The sequence below is a fragment of the Microcaecilia unicolor genome, chromosome 3, assembly GCF_901765095.1.
Source record: "Microcaecilia unicolor chromosome 3, aMicUni1.1, whole genome shotgun sequence".
Lineage (NCBI taxonomy): Eukaryota > Metazoa > Chordata > Amphibia > Gymnophiona > Siphonopidae > Microcaecilia > Microcaecilia unicolor.
Window position 1 is genome coordinate 337,599,036 of NC_044033.1, and position 24,148 is coordinate 337,623,183.

Below are 24,148 nucleotides of genomic sequence, written 5' to 3' on the forward strand. Positions count from 1 at the left end.
CAGGTGTTAGCCAGCCTTCTGGAGGTAAAACTAACATCCAAAAACCTACTCTAGGTAAAATTAACATCCACCCTTCAGCAGTAATTTTGAGATACAGAAGCTGCAGGACTGGAACAACGATTGAGTGTTCCCACCTTTAGAAGACGTGAATAAACGGAGGGTCTCTGAGTTTTGAGGGGTTTGAAGAAGGTCCGGGGGGGTGGGGGGTGGGGCTCTTACTTTAGTATTTCAACAGCTGCCACAGAAGTCACTTGGAGGAAGGTTGGGGGGGAGAAGGGAGATTTTATCCTACTGTTTCATTATTCCTTATCTTTGTTTCATTGACTTTAAGGAAAAGAAGCCAAAGACATTTAAAATGAATTAAAAAGAAGAGATAAAACATAAACATTTTCTGTGCACAGCCCTCTTTTGCTCTGCTGTGTCTCCCCAACAGCTCAGTACAGCTTTTCTAATACGTCATACCAGTTGGCTTTATCATCTAATACTTTATCTCCTCTACTCTGTCCAGTATAATTCTGTTCTAAATATTTGATATGTGAATGAAATGTAATCTTACGACTAAGATGGTGATAAATTCAATCTTTTAGTTTCAACAGATAAGTTACATCTCAGGGAATCCTGTCATGAGCGACACAGTTAAGTGTCCTTATTTTTACCGGACTGTCCCTAGTGAGCTGCACCTCTGTGCTGGGAAAGTCAAACTGTTGAAGCATTTTGGCTGGAACTGGGTTGGTGTCATTGCAGCTGATGATGAAAACAGCATGAGGGCTGTGCAGATCCTGAGAGAAGGGATTGAGCAGAGTGGAGGTTGGCTCCGCCTGCTCGCGGCGCCGGAGATGGCCGGCCAGCTATTTCGCTGGTGCCTTTCGATTATGCCCCTCTATGTTATATAATTTTTCCATCACATCAATTCTGTGTGGCCCATATTTTCAAATCCAAATGCTCCCATAAAGCAGTTTACTCTAAAATTTCACCATTAGTCTGGGAACACTTACCAACACCTATTTTCTAGGCAGTTAGGGTTCCCTGCTAATCAAGTGCTAATCAGTTGCTGCATGGAATATATCTGCACTGATTAGCACAGAATATGCCTATTCTCTGCCCCAAAGACACCCAGCACCCCACACTGAATATTGGATCGATAGTTAATATAAAACATATCTATGTGAGTACTAAATTTATCTGGATATTGGTGATCAATACCTTGCTTTTTTTTTTTAATAGCCATACCCGTTAGTATTTTTACAATGCTAACTGCAAAGGCTGGATATGGGCTCAATGATGAATAACCAGTTCCCAAGGGCATGTCTCATTATAATGTCATCGCTCATCAGTTTGGTTTGGTTGGAGATCTCGCCTTCTGAACAGCGAATACAGTCATAACAGCAAATGGACTTTCCTTCCCTGGTTAATTTCCTGAACCCAGGAAGGCAACTCGGGTTGCATCTGGACTGAGGAGGTGCTAATATGGTTGGGCCCGGCCAAATGTCAGAGTTCGCTGGGGTTGAGATGGCCGGCCTCATTTTTCGCCCATAATGGAAAAAAATGCCGGCGATCTCAAACCTGGCGAAATCCAAGGCATTTGGTCATGGGAGGAGCCAGCATTTGTAGTGCACTGGTCCCCCTGACATGCCAGGACACCAACCGGGCACCCTAGGGGGCACTTCTAAAAATTGTTTAAAAAAAGATAAAAATAGCTCCCAGGTGCATAGCTCCCTTCCCTTGGCTGTTTAGCCCCCCAACCCTCCCCCAAAACCCACTCCCCACAACTCTACACCATTACCATAGCCCTAAGGGGTGAAGGGGGGCACCTACATGTGGGGTACAGTGGGTTTTGGAGGGCTGCCATTTACCACCTCAAGTGGAACAGGTGGGGGGGATGGGCCTGGGTCCACCTGTCTGAAGTGCACTGCATTCACTACAAACTGCTCCAGGGACTTGCATACTGCGGTCATGGAGCTGGGTATGACATTTCAGCCTGGCATAGAGGCTGGCAAAAACGTTTTTTTTTTGGTGGGAGGGGGTTGGTGACCACTGGGGGAGTAAGGGGAGGTCATCCACGATTCCCTCGGGTGGTCATTTGGTCAGTTGGGGGCCCCTTTTTGAAGCTTGGTCGTGAAAAAATAGGGACCAAGTAAAGCCGGCGAAATGCTCGTCAAGTCTGGCTTTTTTTTCCATTATCAGGCTAAGCCGGCCATCTCATGAGCACGCCCCCGTCCCACCTCCGTCCCGCCTTCACTACCCTGCCGACATGCCCCATTGATGTTTCGCTGGCTCCGTGACGGAAAGCAGTTGAATCTGGTCAAAATCGGCTTTCGATTATACCGATTTGGCCGGGTTCAAGAGTGTTGGATTATTTGTAGTAAATAATTAGCAGATTTTAGTACACACAGCTTCAGCTTTAGAAATGTTAATTTCTTTCTTCATCTCTCTCTCATTCACCCCTGAATAATTCACTGCTGAGTCACTTTAAAGTTGAAGTAACAAAACATCTGTTTACTCACAGTTTGTAGTTAGATTATAATCAGACAGGCTTATATATACATATTACTATACATTTGTATTATCAGCTCCTTCCATGTGCTTAGATGGTAATGGATGCTCACACCACCATAGATCCTCTCAGGTTAGGAGAGATCATGAGCTCCATGTGCTCCATGTGCTGCATCTGCTGTGTCTAACCCCCACAGGAAGTTGCATAGCTGTGTGACCTCTCTAAGTAATTCACATCAGAGGTCACAGAGTAATCACAGAGAAATAATAGGTGACAGGCAATGCATGTAAAATACAATTACATTCCAACAAACCCCTTCTCATGCATAACTGTCATGCAATTATTTATTCATACAAAGTCCAAGCTTTATACGCAGATCCTCAAAATGTTCTCTGGGTAACGGTTTGGTCATGATGTCAGCTGTCATCTCACTGGTGTGACAATAGTGTAGACTGATGACCCCTTCTTTCACCAACTCTCGCACGTTGTGGTATTTCGTTGCGATGTGCTTGGTGCGTGACTGAACCTTGTCATTCTGTGACAGTCGGATGCAGCTCTGATTATCTTCCATTATCTGGATTGGTCTCTTTTCAGCTATTCCGAAATCCAGCAAAAGTTTTTCAATCCACATCAGTTCTCTGCACGCTTCCGATACAGCCACGTATTCAGCTTCTGTAGAAGACAGACTCACAATACTTTGTTTATGACTGGCCCATGAAATTTGTACATTTCCATACATAAACACATATCCACTTGTGGATTTATAATCAGAATGATCCCCTGCCCAATCTGAATCACAGTAACATATTAGTTTTGGATTACTATTGGCTGAAATCTTTAATTTACAATCAATGGTACCCTTTAAATACCTTACCATCCTTTTAACTGCAGTCCAATCTGATTTGGTAGGTGAGCTGACCCTTCTGCTCAAAATTCCTACTGCATTTGCTATATCAGCCCTGTATGTGGTAGCTAGATATAAAAGCTTACCTATGGCTGATCTATATTGGATGTTATCTGGTAAAGGTTCTCTTACTGTTTCATCCTTCAGAAAATCAGTGATCATGGGAGTGCTTACAACTTGGGCATCTTGCATACCTAAACTTTCAATAAGCTCATTTATTTTCTGCTTCTGGCTTAGAAGATAAGAACCATCATTTTGTTTCTCAATTTCTATACCAAGATAGTATGACACATTACCAAGTTCTTTTATCTCAACATTGTGGTTTAAATATTTTACAATGTCCTTGTACTCTTGCTCACTTTCGCTTGCAATGAGCAGATCATCAACAAAAGCTAAAATGTATGCATATTGTCCATTTCTGCACCTAGTGTACAAGCATTTATCTGCTTCACCTTGCTTAAATCCTAAATTTGTTAATATTTCATGCAATTTTTCATTCCAACATTTTGCACTTTGCTTTAATCCATAAAGACCTTTGTTTAATTTACACACTAGCTGTCTTTGTTTTGTATTTATGAAACCTGTTGGCTGTTCCATGTACAAGTCTTCAGTTATTTCTCCATGAAGAAACGCTGTTTTCACATCAATGTGTTTGACTTGCATGCCTTTTGAGACTGCAATGCTCAGAAGTGTTCTGATTGTCGTGTGTTTCACTACAGGTGCAAACACTTCATCAAAATCTTCTCCATATTTTTGAAGATATCCCTTTGCCACTAATCTGGCTTTATACCTTTCCACTTTTCCTTGTGCATTCCTTTTTAACTTGAATACCCATTTGCATCCTATAGCTTTCTTGCCAGGAGGTAATTTTGTAAGAATCCAAGTATTATTTTTATCCAATGCATCAATTTCTTCTTGTGCAGCTTTATGCCATTCAGCAGCTTCTTCTGCTGGCATTTTCTCAATCTCATCCCATGTTAAGGGCTCTTGAGCTTCTGCTGACTTTGTTAGGTAAGACAGTCTTGGGGGTGGAACACCTTTGTTTTCCCTGGATGAGCGTCTGACAACAGGTTGGTCTGACCTTTCCGCATCCTCTAAATCTGAGAGTTCTTCTCCAATTGATTCCCCTTCTCCAACTGTACTGTCTTCTTCAATGATTCTTTCTGTGTCTGCTTCCTCTGCCTGTTCCTCGTTAGATACAGATGAGTTGCTTTCAGACATCTGCCTTGGTATGGCACTTATATACACTGGCATGTCTATTATGGTTCTAGTTTCATATTCTGGATGATAAGGCTCATCTGGGATAATCCAGCCTTTATCAACCCTTTTGTTTTCATCAAAATATGTAACATGTCTTATGCCAACAATGCCAGTTTTCAGATTCAAAATTCTATATCCTTTGTGTCCTGGAGCATAGCCAACTAAAATGCCCCTTTCTGTTGTGGAATCCAGCTTATGCCTTCTTTGCTTTGGTTCATGAGCATATGCTGTACTTCCAAATGTTCTTATGTGTGACAGGTTTGGCTTCCTACCATGCCATGTCTCATGTGGTGTGCGCTCAGCGCCTTTAGTTGGCATTCTGTTTTGTAGGTACACTGCTGTGAGAATGGCTTCCCCCCATAGTCTTTTAGGGAGATTGCTATCTGACAGCATACATCTGGTCATTTCCACAAGTGACCTAAATTTTCTCTCTGCAACAGAATTTTGCTCTGGTGTATAAGCTACTGTTGTGATATGCTGAATGCCTTCTTGTTCTAGAAATGTGCGCATGCTTTGTGAAATGAACTCACCACCATTGTCGGTCTGAAGAACCTTTGGTTTTCTTTCAAATTTATTGCTCACCATGGCTACGTATTTCTTCAGCATGTCTGTGACTTGACTTTTCTCTTTCAGCAAATAGGCCACACAATATCTAGAGAAATCATCCAAGAATATTAGCACAAATCTGTTATTTCCCAATGATGGGATATTAAACGGTCCACATAAGTCACTGTGTATTAAGTCCAGCACTTTATTACTCCTATTTCCTGTGTATGCAGGAAATGAGGGTCTCACACCCTTTTGAGTAACACAGTCTATGCATTTCTCCATATTACCAGCATCTGCACTTATCTGAATGCCGGTGGCCAGTTGCTTACTGTAAAGATCCTGGATCACCTTAGAATCACGATGTCCCAGGCGGCTGTGCCAGATTTCCAGACTACATTTACCATCATTCTTCCTTACTTGCGCCATATGTGAGGCTTCACCTGAAATGTTCAGCTTATAAACATCATTATGCATAAAAGCTTCAGCATACACTTCATCATTTTTAGAGATTGTGCACTTACTGTTTTCAAAATGAATCACAAATCCCTTCTTATCTAATGTAGATACACTAAGCATATTGCAAACTGCTTGGGGAATATACAAGACATCACTTACAGGAATTTCTTTAACTTCATTAGACACTTTGCATTTTAAGAATCCAATACCTTTTGCTTGGATCTTAGCAGTCCCTGCGTTTGCAGTTTTAAGAATACCTTCCTCTGGACACATTTCCTGAAAGAAATTCTTACAATTGGTTAAATGGCATGTGCTCCCCGAATCCAAAATCCAAGTACTTTCATTTGAATTATTATTTACCATAGTCAAAGATTTTTCTGCCATTAGAAAGCCCTTGTGTTTATCTTTGTCCTTCATACATTTCCTGGTTTGAAAATTCTTTAGTTCCATTGGCTTAGGTGAGCTAGAGGGAGTGTTTTGTGTTTCCTTACACCATTTAGATACATGTCCCTCCTTTCCACATGAGTAGCAAATCAGCTTGCCCTTGGGTGGAGTTTTCCCATAGCTCCGCCTTCCTCTGTTCTTTGCCAAGAAATTTGTTTCATTTCTCTCTGACTTGCTTTGAGAACACATCTCCTCAGAATCATTTATTATGCATTCCTGCCTTTGTTTGATGTTGCCTGTTCAAAAGATTGCCCTTCAATGGCCTCATTTACAGACCTAAAAACATCAAACTTCTTTGATAGTGAGGTAAAAAGAAATGCTCTTTTCAATGCATCACACATGGGAATTCCAGAAAGTTCTAGCTTTTGAAATGAAGACATAAGATGCATAATGTGATCATTACATTTACTTTTATCCCTTAATTTGGTTTCATTCAACTCTGCCAGCCAAATTGGTTGCTGCTTTGCATATGTGGTTGCATACATAGTTCTCAGTTTATATAAAATGTCCTTTGGTGTATCTTTTCCCTCCACTAATATGGCTTGTTTCTCTGAGAGAGCTTCCAAAAGCATGCACTTCACATAATAGTTTGCATTGTCCCATTCAGCCATATTTTCAGCTGTTCTGTCTTGGTCTAAGCATATATGTAATCCTTTTGCTCGAAGGAGACATATGAATCTTAGTTCCCACTGCTGATAATTAAACTCAGTTAATTTAGGCACCTTGAGAGAATAGAACAATGGTGAATTTCTTCCCTCAGCCATTTTCTTAGCCTTCTGTCTGCTGTGTGGGGGGAGAGAGAGACAGACTGAATCTTTCCTTTAAAACTTAAGAGAAAAATGTGGCCTTTTTTTCTGCCTGGTAATATTTCTCTTCTTTTTCAATTCCTGGACCTGGGCCCATAACCCTTTTGTTGGATTATTTGTAGTAAATAATTAGCAGATTTTAGTACACACAGCTTCAGCTTTAGAAATGTTAATTTCTTTCTTCATCTCTCTCTCATTCACCCCTGAATAATTCACTGCTGAGTCACTTTAAAGTTGAAGTAACAAAACATCTGTTTACTCACAGTTTGTAGTTAGATTATAATCAGACAGGCTTATATATACATATTACTATACATTTGTATTATCAGCTCCTTCCATGTGCTTAGATGGTAATGGATGCTCACACCACCATAGATCCTCTCAGGTTAGGAGAGATCATGAGCTCCATGTGCTCCATGTGCTGCATCTGCTGTGTCTAACCTCCACAGGAAGTTGCATAGCTGTGTGACCTCTCTAAGTAATTCACATCAGAGGTCACAGAGTAATCACAGAGAAATAATAGGTGACAGGCAATGCATGTAAAATACAATTACATTCCAACAAAGAGATCGCCGGCCATCTCCCGATTTGTGTTGGAAGATGGCTGGCGATCACTTTCGAAAATAAGCCTGATAGTAACATAGTAGATGACGGCAGAGAAAGACCTGCACGGTCCATCCAGTCTGTCCAACAAGATAAACTCATATGTGTTACTTTTTGCGTTACCTGACCTTGATTTGTATTTGCCATTTTCAGGGCACAGACCGTAGAAGTCCACCCAATGCAGAGCCGGTGGTAGGAGGCGGGGCTGGTGGTTGGGAGGCGGGGCTAGTGCTGGGCAGACTTCTACGGTCTGTGCCCTGAAAATGGCAGATACAAATCAAGGTCAGGTAACATAAAAAGTAACACAGTGTTTAGAGGTATTGTTACTCTTGACTTCTATTGATATCAGTCAGAACTTTAGAACACATGGAGGGGCATAATCGAAGGGGATGCCCAAGTTTTGCTGAGGATGTCCTCGCAAAACGTCCCGGTGGAGGGGCGGGGAAACCAGTATTATCGAAACAAGATGGACATCCATCTTTCGTTTCAATAATATGGTTGAAGACGCCCAAATCTTGACATTTAGGTCGTCCTTAGAGATGTTCGTCCCTAGACTTGGTCGTTTCTGATTTTCGGCGATAAAGGAAACTAAGGACGCCCATCTCAGAAACGACCAAATCCAAGCCCTTTGGTCATGGGAGGAGCCAGCATTCATAGTGCACAGGTCTCCCTGAATTACCAGGACACCAACCAGGCACCCTAGGCTTCACGGCAGTGGACTTCAGAAATTGCTCCCAGGAACATAGCTCCCTTACCTTATGTGCTGAGCCCCCCAAAACCCTCTACCCACCACTGTACTCCACTACCATTGCCCTTATGGGTGAAGGGGGGCACCTAGATGTGGGTACAGTGGGTTTCTGGTGGGTTTTGGAGGGCTCACATTTACCACCACAAGTGTAACAGGTAGGGGGGTATGGGCCTGGGTCCGTCTGCCTGACGTGCACTTCACCCACTAAAACTGCTCCAGGGACCTGCATACTGCTGTGATGGACCTGAGTATGACATTTGAGGCTGGCACAAAAGATTTTTAAAGATGTTTTTGAGGGTGGGAGGGGGTTAGTGACCACTGGGGAAATAAGGGGAGGTGATCCCTGATTCTCTCTGGTGGACATCTGGTCAGTTCGGGCTCCTTTTTGTGGCTTGGTCGTAAGAAAAACAGGACCAGGTAAACTTGTCCAAGTGCTCGTCAGGGATGCCCTTTTTTTCCATTATGGGTCGAGGACGTCCAAGTGTTAGGCACGCCCAAGTCCTGTCTTCGCTACGCCTCCGACACGTCCCCATGAACTTTGGTCATCCCCGCGACGGATAGCAGTTGGGGACGCCCAAAATTGGCTTTCGATTATGCTGATTTGGGCGACCCTGTGAGAAGGATGCCCATCTTCCGATTTGTGTCGAAAGATGGGCATCCATCTCTTTTGAAAATAAGCCTGCAAATGTTCTTGTGGATAATCATGGATTTTTGTCCAAATTTGCAAACATAAGAACATAAGAGTTGCCCTAATGAGTTAGACCAAAGGTCCATCTAACCTGTTATCCTCTTTCCAACAGTTGTCAATCCAAGTCACAAGTACATAGCAGAATCTCAAAAAGTAGATATTCCGTGTCCCTTTTTTTTTCAGGAATAAGCTTTGGCTTTCTCCAGATCTACTTTAATAATATTTTAAGAATTTTTCCTCCAGGAATTTGTTTAAACTTTTTCATAATGCAGCTAACTACTGTACTTCTGTCCCTTGCCCTGTGGGAGGGGAAGACACTTCAGCCTTGGAGATACACTCCTTGGCTAGTATAAGAGAGACAATCAGACTCAGATAAGCAGCAACCAAGTAAAATCTTTACTGGTATTTCTCTTAGTCAGTACAAAAGTGATTGTTCCCTGTGGAGCATTTTTGTCACAAAGCCAGCAAGACATTCAGACTGAGCTACAAGGCTGCTCAGTTTGGCTTTCTCATTCTGCACTTACATACTGTTATAAGTTTCATTTCTTCTAAAACATACGATTCCTCTTGTCCTTAATTATTGTACAAAAAAGGATATTTTCTATTTTCTTCATTATACATAAAAGGTTATTTCCTTTATTCTTACCAGCCTCTCCTGTTCAAGTATATTTGCACACAATCAGGCTTATTTACGAAAGAAGAAGTTTAGGCTATTCTCAAGGCCCATCTTTCTCTCATGTTTTTTCAGTAGACCAATATGACAGACTGCTCACCTGCTTACCAGTATTACTGACTTTCTTTCTGCTGTCCTGTTCAGTGATGAATTGTTGAACTGTAACTTCTAATTTCCTTCCTTATCTTTCCTATCCTATTTGATTATGGTGTTCCTTTCTTATTTCTCTTTTTAGACTGTAAACTACTTTTTTTGTGGTGACACTAAAGCCAGTATAGTAAGCCCATGGCAAACAATAAACAATATTGAAAATCAGGACTTTCCAGAATAGAAAGGGACTTATCTAAGTGATGTGGGGGAGTGGGGTTTGGGGTTTGTAAGAGGTCTGGATTTCCTGGATTGATGCAGGGGTGGGGCTTCTTTATTATGAGATTTACCTGGATTGGTTGTTTTAGGGCCTTCATGGAAGGGAGTTGAACTTGCTGGGAGCAAAATACTGGCACTTTCACTTTTGGTTGATTAGCAAGTGGATTTTGATATGCAACGTTACACATTTAACACAATACAGGTGTTAAAGTTTAGGCCAGTGGTTTCCAAACCTGTCTTGGGGGCCAGTTTTCAGGATATCAGTAATGAATATTCATGAGAAAGATTTGCATGCACTTGCTTTATTGCATGCAAATCTAACTCATGAATATTGATTGCACATATCCTGCAAGCCTAACTGGCTGGGGTTCCCCCAGTACAGGATTGGGAAACAATTGGTTAGGCCTTATTGTCATTATATAAGCCCAGCATACCATGGTAAACTCTAATGTTCAATGACATTACCTCATTTAAATGCAAGTATGTGTTAATTTTATACCAATTTGAAGCCTGTACACAAGCTGTCAGCCTACTTCATGCTAGTTTTGCATGTACATTAAACTGTTTTAATTTGCATGCTGAACCTTTAGTGCACCAGCCCCATAGTGGGAAATTTGAGACCTTTTCTATTTAATTTACTTTGGTAGAAGTTTTAGATACTAAACTACTTGTGCTTATATTGTACTGTAGTTACAGACATTAATAATCTCCTTTTGTAGACAAAATACTATTAGGCAGGGAAATATACTTCTCTGGATGGGAACAGAGGGGATTTATCAAAGGTTTGCTCCGGTGCAAAAACTTCGGTTTTGCAATAGTTCCCCCCCCCCCCCCCCCCCCCCCACACACACACACACACTGCAAAACACTGGTTTTCATAGGAACCAACTTTTCAAAATCATTGGGCTGCTAAACTCAATTTCCCCCTCCCTGGACACACTCAAGAAGTTTGCTCAATTTTAGGGGGGCTCAAGCACCCACAGAGCTGGCTCCTATGGCCTATCTACCCCAAAATTCTGCTAAGCTCTCCCCACATTGTTTGCTTTGTCACAGGATAGTACATTTCACATGTTGGGACTGATTTCACAACAGGAAAATCTAGGTTGTAAGACAGGCATGAGAGTTACAGATCTACATCTGGCTTGGTAATATCTCCTTGAGAAATTCACAATAGCCTATAGCAAATTCATACAATGCAACATCAAGCAGAGATGCGACTTGGGTGTCAGCATTACTTTTATTGATTTAGCTCCTTGATTCCTTTGTTGTAATTATTTTTATTTTAAACATCCATGTGTCCAAATTTTGGATTTATTCAAAATTCTTAACAGTTCAAACAATAATGGAAGTTAGCTGAAAGCATAGGAAGTTCATTCTGTCCTCTCTCTCTTTTTCTGGATTTTGTAGAATATAAAGTAGAAAAATACCTTGAAAAAATGAGGATAACCTCAACCTTGGCCATTTTTTTTGTTGAGAAAAAGAAGGCAAGACAGAAAATGTTTTCATGGGAAACAAATTCTTAACCATTCCACTATGAAACACTACTATTATCTTATGGCCATCAGCTGTGTGGGCTGTGCGCATGGACTGAATGTCCTCTGGAAACATTAGAGGTATCTTCATGTGGAGATTTCTACCTGCATCAGAAATAGCTTCCCTTTAGTCAATCAGGGCTCTATTTACTAAGCTGTGTTACTTGTTTAATGTGAGAATTACTGTGTGGCTAACATGGATTTGCGGTAAAACAGAGTAATTCCTATCATAAACAGGTAACGTTAAAGAGGGCATAGAAGGTGGTGAGACTGCACATTACGCCTGGTGTAAATTCCGGCACACAAGTTGAGTGTATAACCCTGGGATTCCATAACACTGTGCCTAAATGTTGGGATCGTCCCTGGCCTGCCCATGCCCCTCCCTTGACCACGCCCCATTATGGGTTGTATGTGAGATCATTTAGCCATGCAGTGTTACAGAATAGCGTGCAGGTAGATCCACTGACAAACCCTAATTAGTGCATAATAAAGGTCAATAATTGTTAATGGCTCATTAAGTTTGCATGCGAATCTGAGATCCCTGCCCAGATGTGGGCAACCTTAATAGAATCTGAGGGTATGAGTAACATGGCGGTAGTTACGGCACATTGAGGAGACAGTTTTGCAACACGGGTGTTAATGTTTATGCATCCATTCACACACACATGTTTAGAATAACGGCATTGATATGTGTAGGTGTGTGCACATACACGCCTAACTGCCAAATTCTGCTGAAGTACTACTCTGTGAATTCACATAGCAAGAGGGTGTACACAAGGCTAAAGTTTAGGTGGAGCTCCCACGTGTGTGTAACTGCCACAATTGTATCTAAGTGCTACTCTGTAAATGCACACTTAATTTACATAATGCCTATTTGCAAAGGGGTGTACACACCTGGGCAGAACATGGGCAGGGCTCAAACTTATGTGTATAACTTACAGAATACTGTAGGTTATGCTCAGTGTGCGGTGGCAGTCAAAAAAGCAAACAGGATGCTAGGAATTTCTAGGAAAGGGATGCAAAGTAAGACCAAGAATATTATAATTCCTCTATATTGCTCCATGGTGCAACCTCACCTTGAGTATAGTATGCAATTCTGGTCGCCATATCTCAAAAAAGATATAGCAGAATTAGAAAAGGTTCAAAGAAGAGCAACCAAAATGATAAAGAGGATGGAACTGCTCCCATATAAGGAAAGGCTAAAGAGGTTAGGGCTCTTCAGCTTGGAAAAGAGACGGCTGAGGGGGGTATGATTGAGGTCTACAAAATCCTGAGTGGAGTAGAACGAGTAGAAGTGAATCGATCTTTCACTCTTTCAAAAAAGTACAAAAACCAGGGGACACTCAATGAAATTACATGGAAATACTTGTAAAACAAATAGGAGGAAATATTTTGTAATTCAAAGAATATTTAAGCTCTGGAACTCATTGCCAGAGAAAGTGGTAACAGTGATTAGCCGACCTTGTTTCAAAAAAGGTTGGACAAGTTCATGGATTAAAAGCCTATAGTCTGTTATTGAGATGGACATGGGGGAAGTCACTGCTTGCACCGGGATTGGTTGTATGGAATGTTGCTACTAACTGGGTTTTGTAGAAATATGCTAGCCCTTGCTCTCAGTGAAATGCTAAGAGCTAGGCCTCTTAAAATCAAAAATCATCTCTGACACAAAATACATTTCACTGCAGCAAAAGCTGAAGTGAGTTCTCAGAGAGCTGACAAGGGAGGGTGAATTTGCTCTTGTCAACAATGCTGGGACTGGCTCCTGTGAGAAGTCACGAGCAAAGATGTTTTGGCTAATGGAAGATAGCAGTGGGTCAGGTGCAAGTAGGATGAGAACATCCAAAGGGGGGGGGGGGGGGCTCGAGGAAGGTTTGGGAACATGTGAAGTCATTCTTATCAACTGATAAGGGCCAAAGTGCTCTGGTGAGAAAGTTAGGGTCCATTGGAATGAATAGAGTCAGAAGGGTATAAAAAGGGCAGTCTGAAGGGTATCAGTGAAGAAAGCAGAAGGAAGATAGAAGAAGACAGGAGAGAGAGAGGACGTGTCGTGAAGTGCTGTTCCACAATGTGAATGCCTGATTTGCCTGTACTGCCTTTGGGTAAGATACTGATGCTAATAAACTATACTATTCTATCTACTGACTACTGGGTTTCTTTCTAATTATGGAGTTTGCTACTGCCCAGACTGTGTAAAGCCGTCATGAGTAGATACAAGGTCAGAGTAATTAAGTATTTAGAGGGAACAGGCAATCCTTTTCAGGATAGTAGAAAGCCCATGGCTTCCGCTGCCCAAACGGTTCTGGCAGACCCAATTATATTCAGTTTCTGTCAAGTACTACTGGCCATTGTTGGAAGCAGGATACTGGGCTAGATGGACCATTGGTCTGACCCAGTATGGCTATTCATATGTTCTTATATCTGCAGCAGATAGGCGCTAACCCTTAAAGCAGCTCTACAGCTGGTATAAATGTTCGTGCTTGTGTCTACTTTCCTTTACAGAATGAGCTCTGGCAGTGCAGCCTCAGAGCACCTATTTGGAGGTGTCCAGTTGCAAACTGCCCGTTATCTATTAACATGGCAGATAATATAGAGCCATCAACACCACCTCAAGAGGCTTAGCTAACTGTGTCATGTTTTCTGCTGTGCAGTTAATGCACGGTAACAATGGGATCGATATATTTAAAAGGTCAGAAAAGACTCCTGGCTAATTAAATGGCTTATCCGAGGCTAACCGAGCATATTTATTATTATTATTATTATTTATTACATTTGTACCCCACATTATCCCACCTATTTGCAGGCTCTATATTCAGTGCTATATTCAGTAGCACTTAACCGGATAGTGCCGTGAAAACTGACTGGTTAGCATCTAAGCTGTGGGCTTTCCAGGGGCGGAGAATGTCGCCATTTTCATTCATCCAAACAATTGCAAATGCTATTGAAAACAATAGCAAAAGATTATTAGAAATAATGGACTGCCTATGAGTGGTCCATCTGTAAAAAGTCTAAAGCTGTTCCAGTGGGAAGGAGGAGGTTTGTTTGCTTTGTTTTGAGTGTACAGGGATGGATTCAACATGTTGACATCACATGGAGGGGCATAATTGAACGAAAACGTCTATCTCCATGGGCGTTTATCTCCGAGAACGGGTCCATGAAGGGGCGGACCGAACCGTATTTTCGAAAAAAATAGACGTCCATGTTTTATTCGACAATTTGTGAGCTGGGCGTTTTTGTTTTTCAGTGATAATGGAAAATGAAAGCGCCCAGCTCAAAAACGAATAAATCCAAGGCATTTGTTCGTGGGAGGGGCCAGGAGTCGTAGTGCACTGGTCCCCCTCACATGCCAGGACACCAACCGGGCACCCTAGGGGGCACTTTTACAAAAACAAACAAAAAAGGTAAAAGAGCTCCCAGGTGCATAGCACCCTTCCCTTGTGTGTTGAGCCCCCCAAATCCCCCTCAAAACCCACTGCCCACAAGTCTACACCATTACTATAGCCCTAAGGGGTGAAGGGGGGCACCTACATGTGGGTACAGTGGGTTTGGGGGGGTTGGACGACTAAGCATTAAGCAGCACAATTGTAACAGGTAGGGGGGGGGAATGGGCCTGGGTCCACCTACCTGAAGTCCACTGCACCCCCTAACAACTGCTCCAGGGACCTGCATACTGCTGCCAGGGAGGTGGGTATGACATTTGAGGGTGAAAATAAAAAGTTGTGAAACATCATTTTTTGTGGTGGGAGGGGGTTAGTGACCACTGGGGGAGTCAGCGGAGGTCATCCCCGATTCCTTCTAGTGGTAATCTGGTCATTTAGGGCACTTTTTGGGGCCTTATTCGTGAAAAAACAGGGTCCAGGAAAAGTGCCCTAAATTCTAGCTACAAACGCATACTTTTTTTCCATTATCGGCGAAAGGCGCCCATCTCTGTTCGGGTGATAACCACGCCCCAGTTCCGCCTTCACCACGCCTCCGACACGCTCCCGTCAACTTTGTATGCTTCCGCGATGGAGTGCAGTTGAAAACGTCCAAGTTCAGCTTTCGATTATACCGCGTTATTCGTTTTTGGGAGATAAACGCCTATCTCCCGATTTAGGTCGCAATATAGGCGTTTTTGTCTTTCGATTATAAGCTGGTTAGTCTCCTGTTTTATCCAGCCTCCTTGGTGGTGTTAACCTGCTGAGTCAGAGAAGCGGGACTCAAGCAGGGAGGTGGTTAAATGCCCTGGGGCTGTACAGATCACAGAGGCCCTGAGGGAAGAGGTCTCCAGTCCTCTCAGAATCTTGGCTGGGCTGCAGTACTTGTGGGGGAGTCCCAGGGAAGCAAGGCGTGGCTCTAGCTCAGAAGTTCTGCAGCCTGTGCTAAGAAGTAGACAACCAAGGATTGCATGAGAAGAAACAGAAGACTGCAAAAGTAAAAGAGTGCCTTTATTTATCTGTGAAGACCCAGGTCCTGATTGTCCAGACTGGAACCAGACCTGGCTTTATGTGTGAGTAATTTAGAAGGCTGACAAGACAGAAGTGGGAGACTGAGAGATGTGGAAATAATTGTCATTGTGGTTGTTGCCCATGTTTGTACTCTGATTACTTGTTCAAAAATAAAGCTTTCTTCTTTTGACTTTCACTATGCCAGTGGTTTCCAAACCTGGTCCTGGAGGCATCCCAGCCAGTCAGGTTTTCAAGATATCCACAATATTATTCATAAGAGAGATTTGCGTTCACAGCCTCCACTGCATGCAAATCTCTCTCTCATGAATATTCACTGTGGATATTCTGAAAATCTGATTGGCTGGGGTGTCTCCACGACCAGGTTTGGGAACCACTGCACTAAACCCTGCCTGTGTCTGTGAGGGCTCCATGCCTGTCCGTCAGCCACGCTGCCACAGCCACTTAAGTGCCGTTATTCAGCACTTAATTGGGTAGGATAACCACATAAATGGGATCGCAAGAAACACAGTCCTATATTAATGCTGTTGATCTTAGCTAGTTAAGTGCTGAAAAAGTTTTATGTGGTGGTGGTCAGCAACAGCTGAATATCGGGCCCAACATTTTCTCTGCATTAACTGGATAGCAAAATGCTGGGGAACTGCAAAATCTTACACAGCTTAGTAAATGAGGCTCGATATAGTCAGAAAAGGGAATATTTCTTCTAGTACATCAAAGACAGAGTTACAGGCAGGGAAATGGAAGCCATGACTGAAACTATTTTAAAAGTATATACTGTAAAACAAAAGTTCAAAATCGGATATTTCATCACCTTTGGCTTGGGACATCTGACATCAGAAGCAGGCAAGACCATCACTGAAAAAAAGCAGGTTTTCGCTTCATTTTGTTTTAAAATAAGGATTTTTGAGAATTAAGAAAACAGTTGTTAATCTGAAAGGGAATAACAGGTCAAGAACTGCAGCCCCACATTGCTTTAGAGAACCAAATCACATTTAGAATTTTTTCCCTCCCACATCCTTGGAAAATAAACCGAACTGTAACAGAAGTAAAACCATGGTAATAATAGCAAAAGTGGCTAGGATGCCAGCCTCCAAGAAACGTTTCAATTCTCGCCAAAGGATGTGAAAAATAAAACACAGTCACTAGCTTAAAACGACACAAAGATTTATCGCAAAGTGGACCAGAAAGAACCAAAACAATTTCATTCCTGGTGTATGGGTTGAAAGGCTGTGCGTTAGCAGGGTTTGCGTGAGAAAGTGTCTGGCTGGAATGGCCATGAAGTGGTGATGTTTGCAAGAATGCCCTTACCACTGCTGTACCGGAGGAATACACGCCCGCAGACTAGACATGGGGCGGCACAGACAGAGAAACGGTGCAGCCAGCCCTTGTTTCTATGTGTCACCACCAGAAAGGCAGCCGCAGCTACAAATATTCTTGTCTTGAATATTATCAGTTTCTGAAGGATGGCAAATTTAAGGCTTTTATCTGCAAAACAATAGTGTACTGATAATAAACTAATAAACCATTTCCCATATTTACAAAGTGCTTTTTAAACTAATGGTAATCTGTTCACAGTGCCATTGTTTGTACAGGTAGAATCCCATAATACATCAGTATTTTGACATGGGAATCAGTAAATCAGTATTTACAAAGAATGTACAAGCATGGGTACCAAACATTTCACTTAAACCAGTCATCAAAAAGGCAAAACTGCAATGTCATAAAGGTTTGAATCGTACAGCCGTCCTGCTCGTAACTCTTGTCCTGCTCTCAGACTGTTTCTTCTGAGATTATACCAGTGTCTTATCCAAAGTGATATAAAAATATTACTAAAATCGGTCTTATCTCTAAGTCCTTAGTCCGGGGGTCTTTAGGCTCACTGGGTAGTGCAAGGGATACAAAAGTTAGAAAGCTGTTTGCTTGTTATTACTACTCCTGTTCTCATTGATATAGAGGATCCTTCTCTGTTGCACAGAAACTCTTTGAAGTTCAGGTCATGCTGGTGTTTTTTTTTTTTTTTTTGGAAATGTAGTGCTGTCACTGCACTGAAAGCTGTCTATAATACCCCAGAGCCACTTCCAGTTTGAGCAGGGCAGAACCTAGACACTCTTCTCTCCATCCCTCCCTGCGCTCAAATATTCATCCCGTCTGTAGCTGCAATGGTCACAGAGGAGTGGAGGCTTCTAATTTAGGTACAATGATGGGGTGAAGTGCAAAACTTTGGGGAGAAGAGAAATATGGTGACAGGTTTATTACCATGACCTCAACAGATTCTGCTTCCTTCCTGCTTAACTTGCCACCTTCTTTCCATTTCCCTGGACGATGATGGCCTGACAGTTCCAAGGAGTTTCTCAGTCAGAGCTGTGGCGGTAGAAAAGCAGTGGAGGGGGGGGGGGGGGGGGGGGGAGCTTCCCCTGGCACTAGGGAGCTTCCCCTTCCTTTAAAGTCTGACTCGGGTTCTCTTCCTTTTCAGTCATTTGACCTGAGTGATCATTGCTCTTGCTGTGCTGCTTATGGAGCAGACCCCTCCACTTGGCCTTGTTCTTCCTGAGATGGCAGAGCATATTTTCAGACAGGGGGCTGTCCCCTGTAAAGCGGGTCCATTCCTCGAAGAGGGGCTCAACGATGTAGGTCATGAAACCTAGGAGAATACAGCAAACATGAATGAGTCGTCATTGCTAATCAAAACACATCAAGCCATTGTTTGAGTCAAGTTGAGTCCACTATGAACAAAGTAAAATGAAAATATCTAATATAATAATTTGCTTCTCCAACATTCTAATGTGTGTCACTGGGATTGTAACCACCTGCTGACGTCACTCCTCCATCCCCCCTCCCTCCCAGTTCCATGGGACCCTGCAACTGGGAGGGAGGGACGGAGGGACAGAGGGAGGGGGGACACTGGAAATGGGAGGGAGGGAGGGGGGCCTGGAACTCGGAGGGAGGTGGAGGGGGCAGGGGAGAGATGCTGCACATGGATGGATGGAGGGGGCAGGGCACAGAGGACGTTGCCTGCGTATGGATGAATGTAGGGGAGAGAGCATAATGCAGGGGAGGGAGGGGACCCTGAAACTCGGAGGAAGGCAGGGAGGGGATGACCCTGGAACTCAGAGGCAGGGAGGGGACGATCCTGGAACTCGGAGGCAGAGAGGGAGGGAGGGGACAACCCTGGAACTCAGAGGGAGGGAGGGGAGAGGACCCTGGAACTCAGAGGGCGGGAGGGAGGGAGTACCCTGGAACTGGGAGGGAGGGGGGGCCCTGGCACACACTCATGCTCACACACACACTTTCTCTCTCTCAGACACACTCGCACCCAGTCTCACTCTCTCTCTGTCACACACACACACACTCGCACATTCACTCTCTCTCTCTCTCTCACAGTCACTCTCACACACACTTTCTCAAACATACACACTCTGAGGAAAACCTTGCTAGCGCCCGTTTCATTTGTGTCAGAAACGGGCCTTTTTTTACTAATTTTGATTAAAACATGAATGATCAATTTTTAAAGCACAGTATTGTTATATTTAGTTAGGTTACTCATTTGGCATTCAACTACTATAAAAATAGGACTGAAGATGCCTTTGTTATTTGAACCAATGTGACTTTTCAGCTACAAATTTATGGGATCTTTCTGATTGGCATTACAGTACATTTTCAGTGGAATGTCTCACTGCATAAGTATTCAAACTACCACGGTATTAGCTTATGGCCATCGGTTGCAAGAGTTGTGCACATACGCTGAGTATCCCAACTAGTTTTCGACTACAAGATGAATGTGCATATTGTGGCAATTTTGCTAGCATTTCCATGTGTAGACCATGTCTGACATGTATAAAATATTTCCTCTAAAAGTTTGTGCCAACAAGATGGTGCATAATTCAATGTCTGGGGGTGGGGTGGGGTGGGGGTGGGGGGGGGGGGCACAGTTGCGAGGTATGAGTGTATCTTATAAAATATGCGCATCAATTGACATTTTCTTCAAAATTGGCATAAATTTGTGCATGAAGATTTGTGCGTTACTGGGATTCATTCTAAGTAGCTATTCAACAAAGGGGCATAAGCACCTGTGTTACCTTTACCAAACAGGTGGTGCCTATTTGGAATTCTGACATAAATACCCTTTCAGTAATGTCACCGCATATTTTGTGTTTGGCTTTTGAATATTAAATGTGTTTGGGCCTTCCTTTTGATTTTTCTTTATTTTTGTTTGGTTTCCTTGATTATTTGTTTTCCTTGATTATTCTCCTTTTCCAATTCTCCTTCCCCATCCTTATATACTAGTGGCTTCTGATATTTTGCTAGGGCCCAATATTCAAAGAATTTATGCTTCCAACTTTGAGAGCCATCTCCTGGATTATATCTGGCAACTAAATTTGTGCATACAAATCAGAGCGCATTGACAATTTGTGCATGCAAATTAATTGATTAATGAGCCAATCAGCACGCATAATTGGCTGTTAACAACCAATTATTGGCATTAATTGGCCTTAATGGGGATTTACATGTGCATCATATTCTATAACAATGTGAGTGGAAATCCTTCAGCGCATAAATTTAAGGGGGCATGGCTGGGGGCGCTGCCACAATTTTTGCGCATTGTTACAGAATAGACTGATCGGTGTCTAATTTAGGTGCTGGCATTTACACCTGCTTTCAGGGTGCAGATCCTTTACAGAATAGCACTTAGAGCTTAAATTTCTCAGGCACCATTTATAGAATCTAGTCCTAAGCTCCTAAATTTGCCTTTTTGAAAATTTTACTAGAGCTGAATGTAAAACTTTATAATCACAATTTCATTAAACTCCTAAATTTAGGAGCATAAAAAGTAGGTGGCAAAAGGGATGGACTTGGAGCAGGGAATAAATTTAGGAGCTTGAATGCAAGGCCTAAATTTGTAAGCAAAAATTTAACTTCCTAAGGGGCCCTTTTACTAAGGTGTGCCGAAAAATGGCTTGCGCTGGTACAGGTGCATGTTTTGGATGCACGCAGGCCCATATTTCAGCGCACCTTTTTTTGTGTCCAAAAATAGACAGGCGGCAAAATTAATACCAGCGCGTGTCCATTTTCGGCCTGAGACCTTACAGCCACCCATTGACTTGGTGCTAAGGTCTCACACGCTAACTGGGTGGTAAGCATCAGCACACGTAAACTGCCGATTATCGCCGGGTAAGCGCCACGTGGGTAGAAAATAGATGTTTTGGACACGGGTCAAAAATGGAATTACCACCCGGGGCACGCAGTAGCCAGGCGGTAATTCTAATTTGACGCGTGTTGGACACACGTAGGTGCCTACGCCCCTTAGTAAATGGGCCCCTAAATTAAGATGAATTTTTAAGCTGAAAACTTAGGCGCTTAAGGGGCCCTTTTACTACATCTTAGCGTGTGCTAACAGACATTAGTGTGCATTAAGTGCCGCACGGCCCTCTTTCCCTGACTAAGAATGCTCCCTGATGTAGCGAAGGCTACAAAGAGGCGGTGTAAGCACTTCTTGTTGTTACGCCCTAGAGTTCTAGATATAGGGGCTTTCTTCTTATTTAAATTTCCTTGTCAGTGTATGATTAGGTAGTTTTATTGCTAGTTCATTAAAATTTGGTATACCGCCCAAGCTGACTCGCAGAACTGAGCGATTTACAAATTAAATTAAAATCCAAAATAGTAGGAAAGAAACTACATCATTTGAGACAGAAAAGAGAGTAAAGCAATCACAGCAGAACTAGAGAGCAGGGAAAGGGGGGTGAGATTGGGACAGCTGGGGAAAAGGCAAATATATTCTTTGATCCTTCTCAGTTAGTGATGTTTTTGAGTACTAAATTGGTTGAGGAGAGAACCTCTTCTCATCCTGGGCTGGTGCAAGAAGAGTGAGAGAAATATGGCCTGGGTCTGTCTGTTTAAAAGAAATATATTACGAGTATCCTCTCCTTAGGAAATTAGCTTTTTTGGTAAAACCATATTTCTGAGATTGTTTGAGCTCTTGGAATCTCACTTATGTTAGACTTGAAATTGTTGGAAGTGATTGTTTTGTTTGCTGTGTAATTTGTTGCATTTCTATTATCTACCTGATTTCGGTAAGGAGCAAATCCTATTAAAGTGTTTACAATTTCAATAAAAATAAAAGTGCTACACAGCCCACATGTATAAAATAGCACGTGGAGCATTTAGTGTGCGCTAATGTCTGCTGGTATGCACTAAGCTTTATTGAAAGTTCAAGACAATGTTAAAATGATTTATAAGAGCTAAAAAAAAATTTTGTTGCCTGACAAAAATTTCTATTTGGCACAATAAGTTCATAGGACTATAAGGAGGTTTTTGACCCATGACTGAATTTTCACCAAAGATCTTTGTTTTCCTAACCCGATTTTAATTGGGTGGATGTAAGTTTCTTGCGACATCTGAGGTATTTTTCTCCATGATAGTATAATGTGTGGATCACTGATGTTCACTTTGGGGCAGTAGCATACCAAGGGCGAGGGCAGTCCACCGTGGGTGCAGGCAGGAAGGGGGTGCATGGAGCAGTTGCGTGGCTGTTGACTCCACTGGCTCCCTGCCCCCCTCTGATGTTACTTCCTGTTCCGGGGCAGGGGGCCGGCGAATCCGACAATTGCATGACTGCTCCGTGCACCCCCAGGTGGTGAGGATCATGTGCTTCGGTGGGAATGTGGGTGATGTGCCGGGGGGAGGGGGGGTGCACAGCGGCAATCTACCCCAGGTAGCAGTCAACTTAGGTACGCCACTGCTTTTGGGCCCTTTTACCAAGCTGTGGTAAAGTGGGCCCTGTGTCAGCGGCAGCATGTGTTTTTGCCAGGGTCCCTTTTATGGCTGCTATTTATGTATTTATTTAAATTTTTTAAATGATGTATTTATAAGTTTGCAGTCAGCTTTACAAGAACTCTTATTATTTATTTATGATATTTATATCCCACATTATTCCAAACTGGCTCAGTTTCACTGTGACTTACAAGCAATAAACAGTATTAACTAACAATAAACGGTTAACATTAAGCATAGATTATTAAATCACGCCAAAAGACATAGATTATTACTATCAGAGAAGTGTTTAAGACAGATAATATCATTTTGCCGCACGTCCATTATCGGCAAAAATAAAAAATAGGCATTTTTTTACAGGTGCGCTGAAAAATGATTCTGCACGTGCCCAAAACATGCGTGTACACTATCGCAGGCCATTTTTCAGTGCTCCTTTGTAAAAGGGCCCCTTAATTTTTCAAGTTACATGTCAAAATCATTTGAAAATTGATCTCATATTAACCAAAGAAACCCAATACTTTGGTTTAAAGAGAACCATCATCAGGATTACAAAACAGTGAAATGTGATTACCTTATATAATGCACATCAAATAAAAGTATATCCATCAAAAGGCAAATGTGACCACATATAGACCCCATCCTATTCATTATAGCAATGTAAGATAAAAAAAGAACATCACATGTGATCCATAAATATGCTTGGTTTCTTAGTTATATGTTACTTTCAAAGACAAGAAAGATGTATATGCGATTTTTGGCAGGACTTCAGTTTGTGGGCGGTATGTGAGGTCCAGTGCACTATTTTGTAGCCCTGGTGATAGCTCTATTTAAACCAAAAGGTTGATGTTTTGGTTAGTATATAACATGACTTTACAGCAGTAGCTGATTTAGGATTTTCAACTGATTTAAAGTGGGTTCTCTGCTGCTTCACTCCTGCAACACATCAGCATATCAGGAGATTATGGGGAGCTAGTTATTAAGGTACACTATGGCAATAATACATATTCTTTGCCCTATAATGTGTGTTAAACCGCAATAATGTGGTTACGTCAGTGCTAGAGAATGACACAGGGATGAAGACCCGCAGTAATCTCGGGGACGGGGATGGAGACAGAGCCCACGGGGACAGGGCGAGGACAGGAACAGAGCTCAAGGGGAGGGGGAGAAAACAAACTTTGTCCCCGTATAATTCTCTAATGCATGTTAGCTTAAGTTACCGTGCAATACTTAATAATGAGATATAGAAAATCAAGTCATTGGGATAGGAGTCAGCATTCTTTGGAGACTAGACACACAGACATCCCAGGAGAAAAATGGGGCACCTTAGGGGGCACTGCAGTGGACTTCATATAAAAGCTCCCAGGTACAAATCTCTGTTACCCCCTTATATTGTATACTGACCCCTCCAAAACACA

The 24,148-nt window shown here is 42.5% G+C and overlaps 1 protein-coding gene and 1 long non-coding RNA gene across 2 annotated transcripts in view; one reads left to right on the forward strand and one right to left on the reverse strand.

The window, feature by feature from the left end:
- The first annotated feature begins 721 nt into the window (after nt 1-721).
- Nucleotides 722-16,203, forward strand: LOC115466880. Its single transcript, XR_003941611.1, has 3 exons — nt 722-732; nt 11,782-11,784; nt 16,023-16,203. It is a non-coding gene; the product is annotated as an uncharacterized LOC115466880 (long non-coding RNA).
- Nucleotides 16,204-16,295: 92 nt separating this feature from the next.
- PDE7B (phosphodiesterase 7B) overlaps nt 16,296-24,148 on the reverse strand; it is a 119,417-nt gene continuing 111,564 nt past the window's right edge. The window contains exon 11 of the mRNA XM_030195100.1: nt 16,296-18,606. Within this exon, the coding sequence (XP_030050960.1) occupies nt 18,386-18,606 (221 nt within the window). The 3' untranslated portion in view covers nt 16,296-18,385. The remainder of the gene's footprint in view (nt 18,607-24,148) is intronic.